Source organism: Cricetulus griseus, chromosome 8 (genome assembly GCF_003668045.3).
Source record: "Cricetulus griseus strain 17A/GY chromosome 8, alternate assembly CriGri-PICRH-1.0, whole genome shotgun sequence".
NCBI classification, from domain to species: domain Eukaryota; kingdom Metazoa; phylum Chordata; class Mammalia; order Rodentia; family Cricetidae; genus Cricetulus; species Cricetulus griseus.
In genome coordinates, this window is record NC_048601.1 from 75,510,304 (window position 1) to 75,525,030 (window position 14,727).

The 14,727-nt window shown below is 44.7% G+C and overlaps 1 protein-coding gene across 12 annotated transcripts in view; it reads left to right on the top strand.

Annotated features, from left to right (window-relative positions):
- The window catches only part of Alms1 (ALMS1 centrosome and basal body associated protein), a 115,097-nt gene extending 104,909 nt beyond the window's left edge, over window positions 1–10,188 (top strand). For 10 of the 12 annotated variants that reach the window (XM_035448833.1, XM_035448830.1, XM_035448832.1 and 7 more), the window contains 7 exons: window positions 2,851–2,965; window positions 4,140–4,343; window positions 4,684–4,922; window positions 5,444–5,597; window positions 6,374–6,437; window positions 9,113–9,212; window positions 10,035–10,188. In XM_035448833.1, the coding sequence (XP_035304724.1) occupies window positions 2,851–2,965; window positions 4,140–4,343; window positions 4,684–4,922; window positions 5,444–5,597; window positions 6,374–6,437; window positions 9,113–9,212; window positions 10,035–10,079 (921 nt within the window). In that variant the 3' untranslated portion in view covers window positions 10,080–10,188. Of the gene's footprint in view, window positions 1–2,850; window positions 2,966–4,139; window positions 4,344–4,683; window positions 4,923–5,443; window positions 5,598–6,373; window positions 6,438–9,112; window positions 9,213–10,034 lie in introns of those variants that run through there. The other 2 variants (XM_035448835.1, XM_035448837.1) reach the window with 2 other exon arrangements.
- Window positions 10,189–14,727: the final 4,539 nt, after the last annotated feature.

A 14,727-nucleotide genomic window follows, 5' to 3' on the forward strand; every position in this document is an offset into this window, starting at 1 on the left:
TGGATCTAGTAATTATTTAGCTCTGGTCAGTGCATTTTTGTTTATGTGATGTGGTGTTTAAAGTCATCTTTTGTATGTAAAGATTCATTTGTTCTAAATCTTGTTCAGAGGTCTATACTTTCCTGCAGTGGCTATCCTTGGTACCGTCCTGAAATACTGCTGACCATAATTATAAGAGTTAACCTTATCACTCTCCATTCTCTGTTGACTGATATGTCTACACCCAGTTTTTACCTCACTTATACTGTGTCTTAATTATTGTAACTTTGTTTTGAAATCAGGAATTATTTTTCTTTTCTAATAATTTTGGGCTCTTGTGATCCTTTGCCTTTCCATGGAAGCTTGAGATCAGCTTATAAATTCTTTCAGAAGGTTTATTAGAATTTTTTAGGCTTGTGGAGAACCTTCAAATTAGTCTGGAGAGGCCTGCCATCCTAGCAGTTTTTGAGTCTTCTAACTCATATACATATGGGTGGCTTACCATTTATTTTGATTTTTAGGCTTGCCTCTGCCTCCCGAGTGCTAGGATTAAAGGCGTGCACAGCATTAGTTGGGTGTTTGTTTTGTTTAATAGTCATTAAAGTCTTTCTTATTTGTTTGTTCTGAGATAGTGTCTCACTTTTTTGCCCAGGCTGGGCTTGAAGTCATGAAAAGCTTACATTTTTTTCTAGTATTTCTTTTGTTGATTTTTTTTTTTCCAAATACGTGTCTTTATTTATTAGTTTTGAGACTCACTGTGTAGCTCAGGCTAGCCTCAGGCTGCCTCCCAAATGTTGGGATTACAGGTATTGAGCCAGCATGTTCGGCCTCTTTCTACACTTCATGTCATTTCAGAAGTAAAACCCTCAGTTCCATCTCTAAGTGAGAAAACTGGCATAAAGAGACAACTTTGTATCGTGAGAGACAACTAGCAAATCCGGTCTTAGGATTCTAGGCTGGAGCTTTCTTCCCCCCTCCTACATCAAAATTTTTATCGTCCTGTTGACACAGTGCTCTGGCTTATTTCCCTACTAAACACCCTTTCACTTGATTTGGAACATACTCCTGTTCCTTGAGAGCCTCTCAGGCACTCTGGGTGTTTATTATATAGAAATCCTACTTTCCAAATCACCCTGAAGCAGTGATACACAAAACATGAAGCAAGAATAGTCAAACCTAGAGACAAGAAGGTGCTCAGTGGGGATTTGTGCACTGCAGGATGTCTACTCAGGATCTTTCTGAGCATTGAAGTAATGCTAGGGTAAGTGTAGACTAACTGACTCTGGTTCTACCATCGTGTATTGTCGTTTCAGTCCTTGGAACTCCAGCTAGTTCTCAAACGTTCTGTCCTTTGTTCAAATGTAAGTACACTGGACATGCTTCCACTCAGTGACCATGTTTACTAGGAAAACAGCTAACCGGCAAGCCAGTTTTGGTCTTCTTTCCCATGCTTGGACTTTGCTAGCCTTGACTTTCACATGCCTACATGCAGATTATCAGATTGATGATGAACTCTAAACTTGACAGGTCAAGAGTGTTAAATTCACCAGTTTATAATACTTACCTTTCTGAAAATCAAAATGTCCCCTGCTTTCAGTTGTCTTATCATGGCACCCCCTTCTCCCCCAGGATTCTGGGCTAAGTTCCCAGAGTCCTTACAGTATAGTTCAAAGGAATAGATTCCTGGCTTGAGCTGAACTACATTTCTACCAAACTTGCTTTGAAAATGTCATCTGGAACTTATTAAAAATTCAGATTTAAGCCTTTCGCCTAGAGATTCTGTTTTCCCCCTCCCCCCAGAGTTCTCCCACCCCCAGATATTCTGTGATGAGCAAGCTTAGACACTCTTCAGCTTGAGAGCTGTCTCTGGGGAAGCACACCTGCTGTGCCATCATGCCACTCAGTGTTCAGGTGCCCGCACTTACCCACAACAAGCTGACCATCCCTTATGTGCCTGTAATCCCAAATCTGAGGGAAGGGAAGCAGAGACAGGATTGCTGGGGTTTCTAAGCTTCCAATCTAGCAGTGAAAATGTGAGCGCAAAGTCCAGACTTGCCTCAGAGGTATAGATTGAGAGTGGCGAAGGAGGATGCTGTTGTCCTCTCCTGGCATCCATGTTTATGGGTACACAACTTGGGCACACACAACTTTTCCCCCCACCCATCAGTGTCAGCTTTCATCCCTTAACTTTACCTTCAATGCTCTACTTGCTCTGAATATAGTTTAAAAGGGCTCTGGGGCTTCATGTATTTCATACTTGATTCATTTGGGGTTTCCTTTATGTTTCTTTGGGACAGAGTCTCTCTGTGACTTTGTAGCCTGTCCTGGAACTCACTCTGTAGACCAGGCCAGGCCTCAAACTTGCAGAGAACTGCCTGCCCCTACCCCACCAAGTGCTGTGAGTAAAGTGTGTGTGCCGCCACCACCTGGCTCATTTGGGATTTCTTAAGGTGCAGTGCTACTCTTTGGTGTCTGTCATATAAAAAGTGTCTGAATCTGCTCTGATTGAGGGGTCCTCTGTGGGCTTCATCACTTTAGTTAGCATCTCTTTTAGCTCCAGAATTATCTACAGGTGTGAGCTGAGAATATCATTCTGGAGATGTGTCAGGCTAAAGTTTATATACCAGCTTCTTCAATTTTTCTCAAATCCCAGAGAAATTCCCAGCTCTCTTAGTATTGCAGTAGCTTGGGCCTGTCCTTACAGTAGCATTCTTCCCATCATAGATTCATGGCCACATTGTTCATAAGCCTCTCTCAGCCGTGTCTCAGCAGTTTGAGTAGAGAGGGCTTAGGGGGCTTGTAGGCTGGCCTGCCCCCAGGTGATATTTCTCAGGCTACAGATCACTCTAACAGTCTTTTTCATTTTTCCAGGAGGCAAATCATATTTCTTCTGACTCCATTTCATCTGCTGGTAGTTTCTTGACCTTGGACTCTACTCTTTACAACGGGGAAACTGTGCACATGTTGAACAAGGGTGTACAAGCTGGTAAATCCTTTGAATTTAAATTTTTCATTGATATAAAAATGTTTCTTTAACACACTTTTTTTTTTTTTTTTTTGGTTTTTTGAGGCAGGGTTTCTCTGTGGCTTTGGAGGCTGTCCTAAAACTAGCTCTTGTAGACCAGGCTAGTTTCGAACTCACAGAGAGCCACCTGCCTCTGCCTCCTTTTTTTTAAACCTTACTCATGATAAGAGGTATAAAGATTAAAAGTACCTGCATATTTTTACTATTTTTATGATATTATTTACTTATTAATTGTAAAAAAAAATCCGAGTTTATAAGCAAGAGTGTAGGGAAATATGTGCCTTTGTAGCAGGGGGTCCAAATGCTACAACCTCTGTGAAAAGCAGTTTGGCAGCTCTTACTGGGGATTTGGCCAATAGATAATACTCAAATATGTGCAAAAGTAGGGGTATTGTAGCAGAAAATTAAAAGCAACTTTGATAGTTATCATTAACATTGGTAACTCTCATGAGGAAGTTTTATACAGAATGAGGAAGCTCTCTCAGGGCAGGAGAAACGGTTAAGAACACTGGCTGCTGTTGCAGAGGGCCTAGGTTCAATTCCCAACATACACAGAGATCAAGGAACAGAACACGTAGAGTTTACTGCTGTGTGCATTTTGTAAAATCAAAGGAGGGAAGAGAATGCTTAAGTAGGTAGTTTTCTGGGGTCCAGAATTGTGAACAGAGTGACTAGAGAGCAGGGCTGGGAGAATTTGAAGAGAGTTTGGTTTCATACAAGTCAGTCTTTTTTCTTCGTCCTTCAAGTCTTGAGCTCCCTACTATCACCTCCTTCTTACTAGGTGATTGGCAGCAGGACCAGAAGTTCTTACTGTCTTGTTCCCCTGAGTTGAAAGCCTGAACCAACTGAATCCATATTTCTTCTTTCTTTCTGATAGTTAAACCCACTTAGAAATTAAACCTGTGTGTGTGTGTGTGTGTGTGTGTGTGTGTGTGTGTGTGTGTGTGTGTGTGTCTGTCTGTCTGTCTGTCTGTCTGTCTGTCTGTCTGTCTGTCTGTCTGTCTGTCTGTCTGTCTGCCTTTTCCCCCATCTCTGCCTTTCCTCCTCCCCTGGACCATGCAGCATATCTTTGAGTTATTAAGCCTGCCAGCCAAACTTCTAGTCTGCTTCCAGATACATCTGTCTTTCCCCTCAGGTAACTTGGAGATTGTGACTGGCACCAAAAAATACACTCGGGATGTTGGGGTGACTTTCCCAACTCCCAGTTCTAGTGAGGCCAGACTGGAAGAAGACAGTGATGTGACTTCTTGGTCAGAAGAAAAAAACAAAGAGAAAAGGTTCTTTTCCAATTATCTGCAGAACAAAAACTTAAGGAAGATCAAGCCAAACTCCTGTGAAGGTTGGTTTGTTTGTATTTTAAGGGTCAGTTTCTAACTCCAGGTAGCAGGGAATCTCACAAAGGTGTGTCTATGTCTCTTGCAACACTGAGCTTGCCCTTGCTTCTGGGGATTGTATGTTGGCTCCACCTACCACTAGCCACCACATGGCGTGTTCTGAATGCCACTAGAACTTCATTTAGAGAGTCCTACTGTGGTTAAAACCAACTCAAGGGCACTCTAGGGGTTGCCAACCCCAAGAGATGAGTCCTTTGCAAGTCAGTATTACGTACATGTCTTTGTAGTTGAGTATGATTATTAAAAAATAAAACTTTAGTTTCTTCTGGAAAATATTTCCTGTAGGCGTCTCATGGTTTGTTCCTGTGGAAAGTAGGAAGTCTGGATCTAAGAAGGAAAACCTGCCTAAGATTTACAGCCCTGGTATCGCCTGGTTTGAACCAGTAACCAAAAACAAACCCTGGAGGGAGCCACTGAGGGAGCAAAACTGGCAGAAGCAATGCATGAGCCGTGGGCGCCTGGGAGGCCCAGGCGGAGACGGTGGCCGGGTTCCTCTTAGGCCGTTTGTGAGAGCAACCCTGCAGGTAGGTACAGTGACATCACATCAGGTTGACTTTAGCCATATGTTTTTGTGGGGACATGTGTGACTGGAATGCTGGGCTTTAGTCATTCCACCATCCTCAGGATCTGATGACACAAAGGAGAAGGAGGGTACTCGATGGCACTGCTCACTGTGTGCAGGCTCCCACATATGCAATAGTAGGCCTGGTGTTTGGGTCAGGATTGCATTGTTTTAGGGTCTTGCAGGGTTAACCAAGTGCTCACCCCTGAGCTCTCCCCCAGGCCTTACCATATCCCCTGGTAGCTAAGGGAAATGATTTTTAATGAAGACTTTGTTCGAAGGGAATGAACTGACCTCTGTTATCAACATTGGAAAAGCTGCAGGTGACCCCACTTCAGTTCTCAGCTTTTCCCAAACGCATTTCTGTGCTTCCTTTGATTTTCTCGGACTGCCCTCCCCTGCAGGCTCTTAAACCTGTGAGGCAGGTACTGTTTTTCTGGGCACTTGAGAAGCCATTAACATGAGGCGTCTTCTCTCCTTTAGGAAGCTCTTCAGCTTCACAGACCTGATTTCATCTCTCGCTCTGGGGAGCGGGTAAAGCGCCTGAAGTTACTGGTTCAGGAGAGGAAGCTGCAGAGCATATTCCAGAGTGAGCGGGAGGCTCTGTTCAACACTGTGCGGCCCCTGCCCAGAAGAGGTAATACCTCATGTCCCTTGTCCTGTCCAGGAGAGATAATAATATCTCATGTCCCTTGTCCTGCCCAGGAGATATATACCTCATGTCATTTGCTTGCTGAGACTTGAGACTCCTTAGCTAGAAGACTGGCCCAACCTAGCTTTCCACTGGTCTGTGACCCCAGTAAGCCCAGCTCTGCTAGCCTTGTCACTGAATCTCATCTCTTTAAAAAGAGAGGCTGCTGTAAGGATGGTTCTTTAGTGAACTAGCCTGTGTTCCTGGTTTCAGAGTGTAATAGAAAGTAGTAGTGATAAACACAGACCTTGGAGTTGGCCCAGCACTGTTCTCATGACATGTGTCTAAGAACAGCACTGTATTAATGCTTATTTCACAGGAAGAGTAAATAGCTCACCCAAGGTTACACTCTTCTTAGTAAAGGAGCTGGGTTTTGCAGCCAAGATATGTGCTCTTAGCAGTTACACCGAGTGGCAAGTCTCAGTAAAATAACACAAGAAGCTGTGAAAATATAAAATGCCACCTAACGCTGTCAGCCTTACTTGTCAGCTAGTCAGTAGTTGGGTTCAAATGTATCCAGCCACAGTGGGTTTAGATTTTGGTCACAGTACCCCTAATGCAGTTAGTTCAGGCTTTGGCCTTGCCCTGTATCGCCAGCTCGGGCTAGGGTCCAGCAGCTCCTGTGCACAGCTCTACAATGCCACACCTCTCCTTACAGTCACTGTCACTAATGAACCCCTTGTCTTGTCTTGTCTTGTCTTGTCTTGTCTTGTCTTGTCTAGTCGTCCTGACTGTCCAGAGCAACACGCCTATTGGAAAGAAGGAAATGATCCAGAGAACCAAACGGTAAGTCTGAAAGAATGAGAGTAGTTATGCAGCTGTAAATAAGCCAGGCCACTGGTAATCACCCTGCTTCCCAGCCCCAGAGTAAAGGTGCATGCCCAGAGATGGTTAGTGATAAAGTTGCTTCTCAGAGCATAGTAAAGGAAGAGAAAAATAGAAGAATGTGTGAGTGGTTCCTGTGCAAAGGGGCAAGGGAAATGCCAGGGATGAGCTTGTCGTTTTTTTAGAAATCTGTATGTAACTAAAAAAATATTTTGAAATAAAAATAAATATTTATTTTGGGCCACCATCTTTATCTTAGCAATCTCGTTTCTAGGAGTTTTTCCAACCATGTAAGAAATGATCAGTTGCAGCTGGGTGGTGGTGGCGCACGCCTTTAATCCCAGCACTTGGAAGGCAGAGGCAGGCAGATCTCTGAGAGTTCGAGACTAGCCTGGTCTACAGAGCGAGTACCAGAATAGGCTCCAAAGCTACACAGAGAAAAGCCTGTCTCGAAAAGCCAGGAAAAAAATGATCAGTTGCTCTTCAAGGCAAGTTAAGCCTAAGAACTTGAGTTTCAGAAGCATGTTCAGTTTCAGTCCATTGCTGCTGGTAGTCTTTAAAAAGAAAGCCTTTGCTTTTATCGATGTGTAGACCTGTACATGCATGAACTATTTCTGTAAGTTGCAGAAGAATTAGTAATAATGTTTCCCTTTGGGAAACAAGGCCTGCGTGGATGGGCATAGGGATATGGGGACCGGACTTTTGTTGCTGTTAAGGTTTATTTTGATTTTATGTGTCTTGAGTGTTTTGCCTCTACGTAAGTATGCAAATAAATCTACATGCATGCAGTGCCTTTAGAGGCCAAAAGAGGGTGCTGGATTTCCTTGAGTGGAGTTACAGATGTTTGCAAACTGCCGCATTGGTGCTAGGAATTGAACCTGGGTCCTCTGTAAGAGCAGCCACTGAAATGAGCCAGTTTTTCAGAAATTTTTTTGAATCTTGTGCCATTGCAAACATGGTCTATGCATTAATTACTCAATTTGATATACACATATATTAATTGTGAGAATGCCACTGAAAAAGTAAGTTACATTTCCAGGTGTTCATTAGAGTCTGGTTTAAGTAAGAACAGTCTAAAGGTAGTGGCGTGGTACTCGTGATGGTTTTTTTTTTTGTTTGTTTTTTATTGATGTTGATGTTGGTTTGTTTGAAACAAACATATATAACCCTGGCTGGCCTGGAACTTGGTCTGTAGACCAGGTTTGCTTGGAACTCACAGAGAATCTCCTGTCTCTGCCTATGCTCCCTGAATGCTGGGATTAAAGGTGTTTGCCACTCTCGGCACTGCTTCCTTTTCAATGAATTTTGTTTTTTAAATTATAATAATCTTTGGAAAATATTTTTAAAAGTAGAAAGAAGAAAGTAACTGTTACTCAAAATTCATTCCTTCATTTTACACACACTTGTCTTGTTTTTCAAGCTCCTCTCAGCTTGAAGTTAGGGGCACCCAACCCTATATAGGATGAAGTGTAATTTTTCACATGACTGTAAGACCTGCAGGCTGCCTCAGCCTCTCCCCACCGGCTTCCTTTCAGTTTCCCTGTACCACAACTCTGCAAACTCCTTTTCTACCAGAGCACATTCCCCAGCGTAGATCCCCTTTGTCCCCTCTGTCTCTGCTTCTGACAGTTCTTCATTTCCAACGCAAGCCTAAGCTCCTCTGCAGCCTGCTTGCCCTTCCCACAGAGTAAGTGTCTCTTCTCTGTCAACTCTATTCTAGAGTGTTTATTTCCCTGTGTTTTAAATACAGTAGTAACTGACGCTGCTAGAGGCAAAACACATCAAGATAACAGGAATGTGTAAAGGCTTTCTAAGAAGCACAAGAAATAACCATAAGAATTAAAAATGGAACTTCATGAAATTGGTTTCTTCTAGCAAAAATAAGAACTATCAGAAGAGTAATGAGATGGCTACAGAATGGAAGAAAATTTTTGCCAGCTATGTATCTGTCTTAGTTATTTTTGTGTTGCCATGATAAAGTATCCTAACAAAAGCAACTTAAGCTGGGCGTTGGTGGTGCATGCCTTTAATCCCGGCACTTGGGTGACAGAGGCAGGTGTAACTCTGAGTTTGAGTTACAGAGTGAGTTCCAGGACAGCCTCCAAAGCTACAGAGAAACCCTGTCTTGAAAAACCAAAATAGCAATTATAATAATAATAATAAATAAGCTGGATATGGTATTGCATGTCCATGTAAGCCCAACATTTAGTAAGCTAAGGCTAGACTGATTTCTAGACTAGTCTGGGGTACCTCAGTCAATCCTGATATATGTATATGTAGGGATGTGTGTCTGTGTACATGTGTGTACATACTCAGTAATACCTTTTTGTTATATTGAAACTATATAGTTTTGCAGATAGCATGGAAAACAGAATTTTACTTACTTCTTTATTCTATTTTTTTTTTCTTGAAGTAAGCACTGTTTACGGTGTTTTATATTTTCATTCATCTCTCCCCCAGACTAGGCACAGGCCAGGCTCTCCACATCTATGGAATGGATGTTTATCAGGGGCTGGCCCTGTCTAGAGACTGGATGCCTAGGCAGCCATAGACCAGAGGTGTGGGGAGAGCCATCATGTACCTTCATGCCAGATAACCATACTGCTTTCTGTCTTTCCACTCACGCCATTTCTAAGGATTTATGAGCAGCTTCCGGAAGTAAAGAAGAAGAGAGAAGAGGAGAAGAGGAAATCAGACTATAAGTCCTACCGGCTGCGAGCTCAGCACTATAAATCGGTTAGCTGGGTTGACACTGTCCATGGAGGGGTGGATCAGACTCATCAGCAGAGGGAAATAGAAGCAGCCTGGCTGACACTTTTGACAACTACAGTGACTGTCTGAGTGCTGAGATTTCAAACATTAGCAACTGTGATTCGGCACTTTCTATGTGTCTGCAGCTAAAGCAGACTTCACACAGGCAATTTAGCCCTCATGACTGAGTTGTAATTCCTAAATAGTGATCTTAGGTCCCTTCTGCAAGTCTAGAACTATGTACATAACCTGGACAATATAAATGAGTCAGCAGGGAGTGAGTGGCTAGAGAGTGGAGCCTGCCAAAAACTCCTAGGGCAGGGTACCAGTTAATTTCCCTAGACACTGCATTGGCCACCGCCATGATGGGTCATGCCCTTCACAGCTGCTGTTTTCCTCCTACTACTTAGAGGACTCTGAAAGGCAGAAGCTAAAAACCAGACCAGACTAGTGTGAGAGTTGAGAACTGTGTCTGGAGCACTCAGGAGCCTGGGCATTGGGGAGACACTAGGAACCTCGTGACCTGCCTGCTGTGTTAGCATCACATGGGCCCTTGCTGTGCTGGTTGTTTTCAGCTGATGGGTTGGTCAGTCCATCCCGTTCCAGTATCTGTTTCTATGGAGATGGTGTTGCTTATTGACCATCTTTGCAAAACACTTTAAGGAACACATTTTCCTAATTGCCATAGGTCTGTAGGTGAGTAACATCCACAGGATGTAGGGAGAGTCTCTTCAGCAGTGTGCTGAGGGAAGGATGACCAGCCACCTGGTGACTGCATCTGACGGCTTCCCATGTCTTCTTTCACAGAAAGTGACCAACCGACTCCTGGGGAGAAAAGTGCCTTGGGACTGACATAAGACTGCTTTCCTCAAAGCCTAGGAATACTTTTTTGTAAACCTAAAGAAGCTAGTTTATACTTTAATGAGTCATTTAATAAAGCTTTCTCTTTGTCCATGTGTAACTTAGTACTCTGGGGTGTGGGCAATGGTGGCTGGGGTGGCTGTGGTATGCAATCACTCCTCCCCTTCTCCACTGAGTCCTTGTCCACAGACCATGCCATACAGTGGGACTCTTGAGTTCTAGCCAAGAGGGAGTTCCTTTTTGTGTGTTTTTACTTTCAGAAAATAAGTCACTGCTGATTGGCTTGGTGATTAAGCAGCAGAAGGTCATTTCTTCCCATCTGGAGAGGAGCAGGGAACTGGTGGGGACTCTTTCTTTTGCTGGTGATTTCAGCCTATGTTGTTTATAGCCATCTCCCAGGTGATCACAGGACACTTGCCAGGCAGGGCTGGGCAGGGAGCTCACAGGGAAAGCAGCTTTACAAAATAGTGTTGTCCGCCAGGGGGCACTGTCTGCAGCCTCTGCCCCTTTGCAGTTCCACAAGAGGTGTTTTCCCATTTTAGGAAACTCCATCCTCACCATTCCCTCAAAGAAGCCATTTTCCAAGTCTGATCCAATCATGTTGTTTGTTTGTTTGTTTGTTTGTTTTTCGTGTGTGTGTGTGTGTGTGTGTGTGTGTGTGTGTGTGTGTGTGTGTGTGGTGTTTTTGTTATTGTTGTTGGGGGTTACATTTTAAGGAACATTAACATGGATGTACACTCAGTTCTCTTAGTCTGAGCAGCCCTAGCCCTGAGTTCCTTCACTAACTTAAGAGGGCTAAGGTATCCAGAAATACCCAGGGGCCCAAGCTGTCTTCTCAGACTCTAGGATAAAATCTGCACAAGGGTGCCTGTTCCCTGTCCTCCCCATTTCCTCCAGTTGACTAGACTGGACTGGGTCAGCCTGGCTTCCTAGATTTCTCTTCCGTAGAGGACCTGTGGCCAAGTTCCAAAGTGGGCGTGGCCGGTGTACATACTCCTCCAGCTCCTGACCCAATCTATGTCAGCATTCATCCTCACCTTTGCTCCCCAAATCCAGAATCAGCATAAGACTGAACAAACCCTCTGCTTGATTGCATGATGTAGGAGCTGAGAAATGGTGGAAGGAGCTTTAGAATATTTGCTCTTTCTTCCAGAACATAAAGAGCGAGCACCTTGGCCAGACTAGAAAGAGGACAGCCCTGTCACCCTATGACAGGCACAGCAGTGCTGTCACCTAACAGGAGGGCTTTAAGCAAGCTCAGAACAGAGCTAGAAAGCTTGTTCTACAGAAGTGGCTGGGGGGTGTTGCTTTGTTTTGTTTTCTTCCTGACTTACCCACTGAAGACTAGGAAGGCAGGCGTCATCACCGTCCTCCTGTTAGTGGGTCATGTACACATGTAGCTCATGGCTGGCTCAGGAAGAATCTGCCAGAGTGCTTCACAGAGTGACCAATCCAGATAAGAGGTCGGAGGCTTTGGAAAGAGGGTGATGGTAAAGGAGATAAGGACAGTTAGATTGAATAATAAATATACAACAAAAGCCAAAACCTAGAGGAAGAAGCCAGTTTTACTGTATAGCTCAGCTTAAACTAAAGACAACATTGCTGTGATAGTTACTCATCTTTGCAAACTCTGGAATCTAGGAGACACATCTTGGGCATATCTTCAGAGGCATCTCCAGGGACATTTAAGTGAGGCGAGAAGTCCCACTTTGAATGTGGGTGACACCATCCCATGGGCTGGAGTTCCAGCAGAATGAAAAGGAAGTGAGCTGATGCCATGGCACATCTTATTGGCTTCCTGACTGTGGACCCGCATGACCAGCCATCCTGTGCTTCTGTCATCACAGCCAACCACCATGCCTTCCTCCACACGATAGACAGCACCCTCGAATTCTGAGACCAAACAAACCCTGACGTTGCTTCTCATCAGCTATTTGATCACTGAAATAAGGCAATAGCTAATACATGCCCCGAAGAGGAAGCAAGCATTCCCTGTACAGGGGGCTCGGAGAAGGAACTGTGCACATGCATGTAGCCACTTAACACTTGTTCTCAGCCCTGCTGATATGCAAGCTGTTAGACCCCCAGAAAACTCAGGTATCCGAGGTCCCAGGCCACGACTGCGGTCACCCCAATCACCAGGCGGATTCGAGAGCTTGATGCAAACTGCATGAGGCTTTATTGTAATTTAACGAGCTAACCCCATGTTAGCTCAGGTCTTTCACCCACCCGCCATGGTGGATGGCTAGAAAAGATGGCTCCTAGGGGCTCCCAAGAGATCTTATAGGGCAGCGTAAGGGGAGTGTCTAGGGGTGCGCACAGGTTCACGATTGGTGTGCCTCCAGGCTTGGAGGGCTTACCCCGTGTCGATTGGTCAACTGGTTGTTATGGCCCATAAGCCCTCCCAGGGTGGTTGCTATGCGTTGTGCGTCATTGCTGTGCGCTTGTCCGTAAAGCACACCCAGGGTCATAAAACATAGCGCCACCAGCTAACTTCTGATTGGTTCCTTGTCACGAGACAGGCATCTGACTTTCTAGTGTTTAGGACAAGGTCATAGAAGCACGTGTTCTGCCAAAAGGGAAGCTGGTCCCTTCAAAGCAAGACACAAGCCATAACTGAATAGTTGAGGAGTCACAGAAATCCTTTACAGGAGCACTGGGGATGTTCTGCACACCAAACCCACAGACTTCTCTCCTTTAATAGGTATATGTGCTTTTCATAAGAATTAAAAGTAGGACTTGGTATATTTTTCACTCAGTAAAGTGCTTGAAGTGTAGCATGTGGACCTGAGTTTAACTCCCAGCACCCACATGAAAAGCCAGGGCAGTATTTGCCGTGATCTGGGTGCTGGGGAGGTGACAGGCTTATCCCAGGAGCTTGACCGCCAACTCCAGGTTCAGTGAGAGATCCTTTCAGAAATGAAGGGAGGTCTGGAGAGATGGCTCAGTGGCTAAGAGCACTAGATGCCCTCACAGCATCCACGTGCCACTTCCAACTGTCTGTAACTCCAGTTCCAAGGATTCAGTACCTTCTGGCCTCCTCGAGCACATGGTGCACAAACATGCATAAAAGCAAAACACCCAGCTGGGCGTTGGTGGCGCACGCCTTTAATCCCAGCACTCGGGAAGCAGAGGCAGGCGGATCTCTGTGAGTTAAAGACCAGCCTGGTCTACAAGAGCTAGTTCCAGGACAGTCTCCAAAGCCACAGAGAAACCCTGCCTCAAAACAAAACAAAACAAAACAAAACAAAAAACACCCATATTCATAAAAATAAAGCCTAAAAATAGTTTTGAGTATCACAAGTTTATTTAGCAAGAAGTTTCATATGAAAATGTACATGACCTGATGCTACCTACATCATAGTCAAACAGGCCTTTTGAGGGCTGTGGACTCCTACTGACAGCCGTTGTTTAGACTTCTAACACGATGACCATCAATCACAAGATCATAGAGACCAAAGCACTGTGGTGAAGGGCGCAGGAAAAAGCTCCTTGGCCTGAATACTGCCATTTCAACTTCAGACTCCATTTTACCTGTAGGGTGAAACAAAGTTCAAGTTCCCAGGTCCTAGGGGAGCTGGTAACCTTCCTTCTCCCTAAACCATAGCAATAGTCCTTATTCACCCTTACTTCTCTAGAAACATTATGGCTGCTCCTAACCACAGAAAGAACAACAAATCTCACCATTTGAATTGAAAGTCAGTTGACAATGATGGTACACACAAGGAAAGTCCCTGATCTTTAACTTCTGATTGGTGAAAATTGTGATTTTTGTGCTTATAAACCCTGCTTCTGCCCCTGCCCGGGACTGTCAGGAGAAACAAGGCTCCTGAGTCTTTGTCCTGCAGCCCTGATTGATCAGTGAACGCTTACATGGTGGATTAATAAAATCTTTAGGATCCATAAGTGTTGTCTCTCCTTGTGGTACATAAGGAGTTTGGTGTAACAGTGGTGTTCTTTGTACATGTCTGCTGGAGGGTGGGACAGAAAGAAAGCAAGTTTGTGTAGGGTTTCCTGCCCATCTCTTCCTGCTCACCTTTCTATCTCTCACCAGGGAGGCAAAAGCTACAGATTCAGCCTCATCTGCTCATCCAGAGCCCCTCATTTCCACCACACATTAAGTTCAAACATATCTAGGTTGCTCAACATAGTCGCCAAAGCTCCTGGCTACGTCTGCGTTCCTCCAAGGGAAAGTCCCATATCTTCAGTGTCTGCTCACAGTCACTCCCTCTCCGTTCTCAAAATGCCCCCATCCCAGGCACCATTTGAGTTCCTTCCACAGGCACCATCTCTCTGCCAAGCTATGCTCTCCTGAAGGAGCCACGGGTTTTTGTTTTTGTTAAAGCCTAGACTTCTCTGCTTCCTGTTTCCTAGTTCCTGCAAGCCAAGGGCATACTCACCTTCTCACCTGAATCTGTTTATTTCTAGGTGGCAGGCGATGCCCTTCCCTCCTTTACATAGGGTTGAGTCAAGATGCAACTGACAGGAAACATTAATTGGTAAGAGATGCCCCCTTAGCCTTCTCCTTCAATGACTATGTTTAATGCGAGCTTTGGGCACATGGCCGGCAGAAGCCTTTAACCCAGAAGCCTTGTCCAGGCAGGCTAATTCTAAAACTGCAGCCTTTCACTGGCCACAT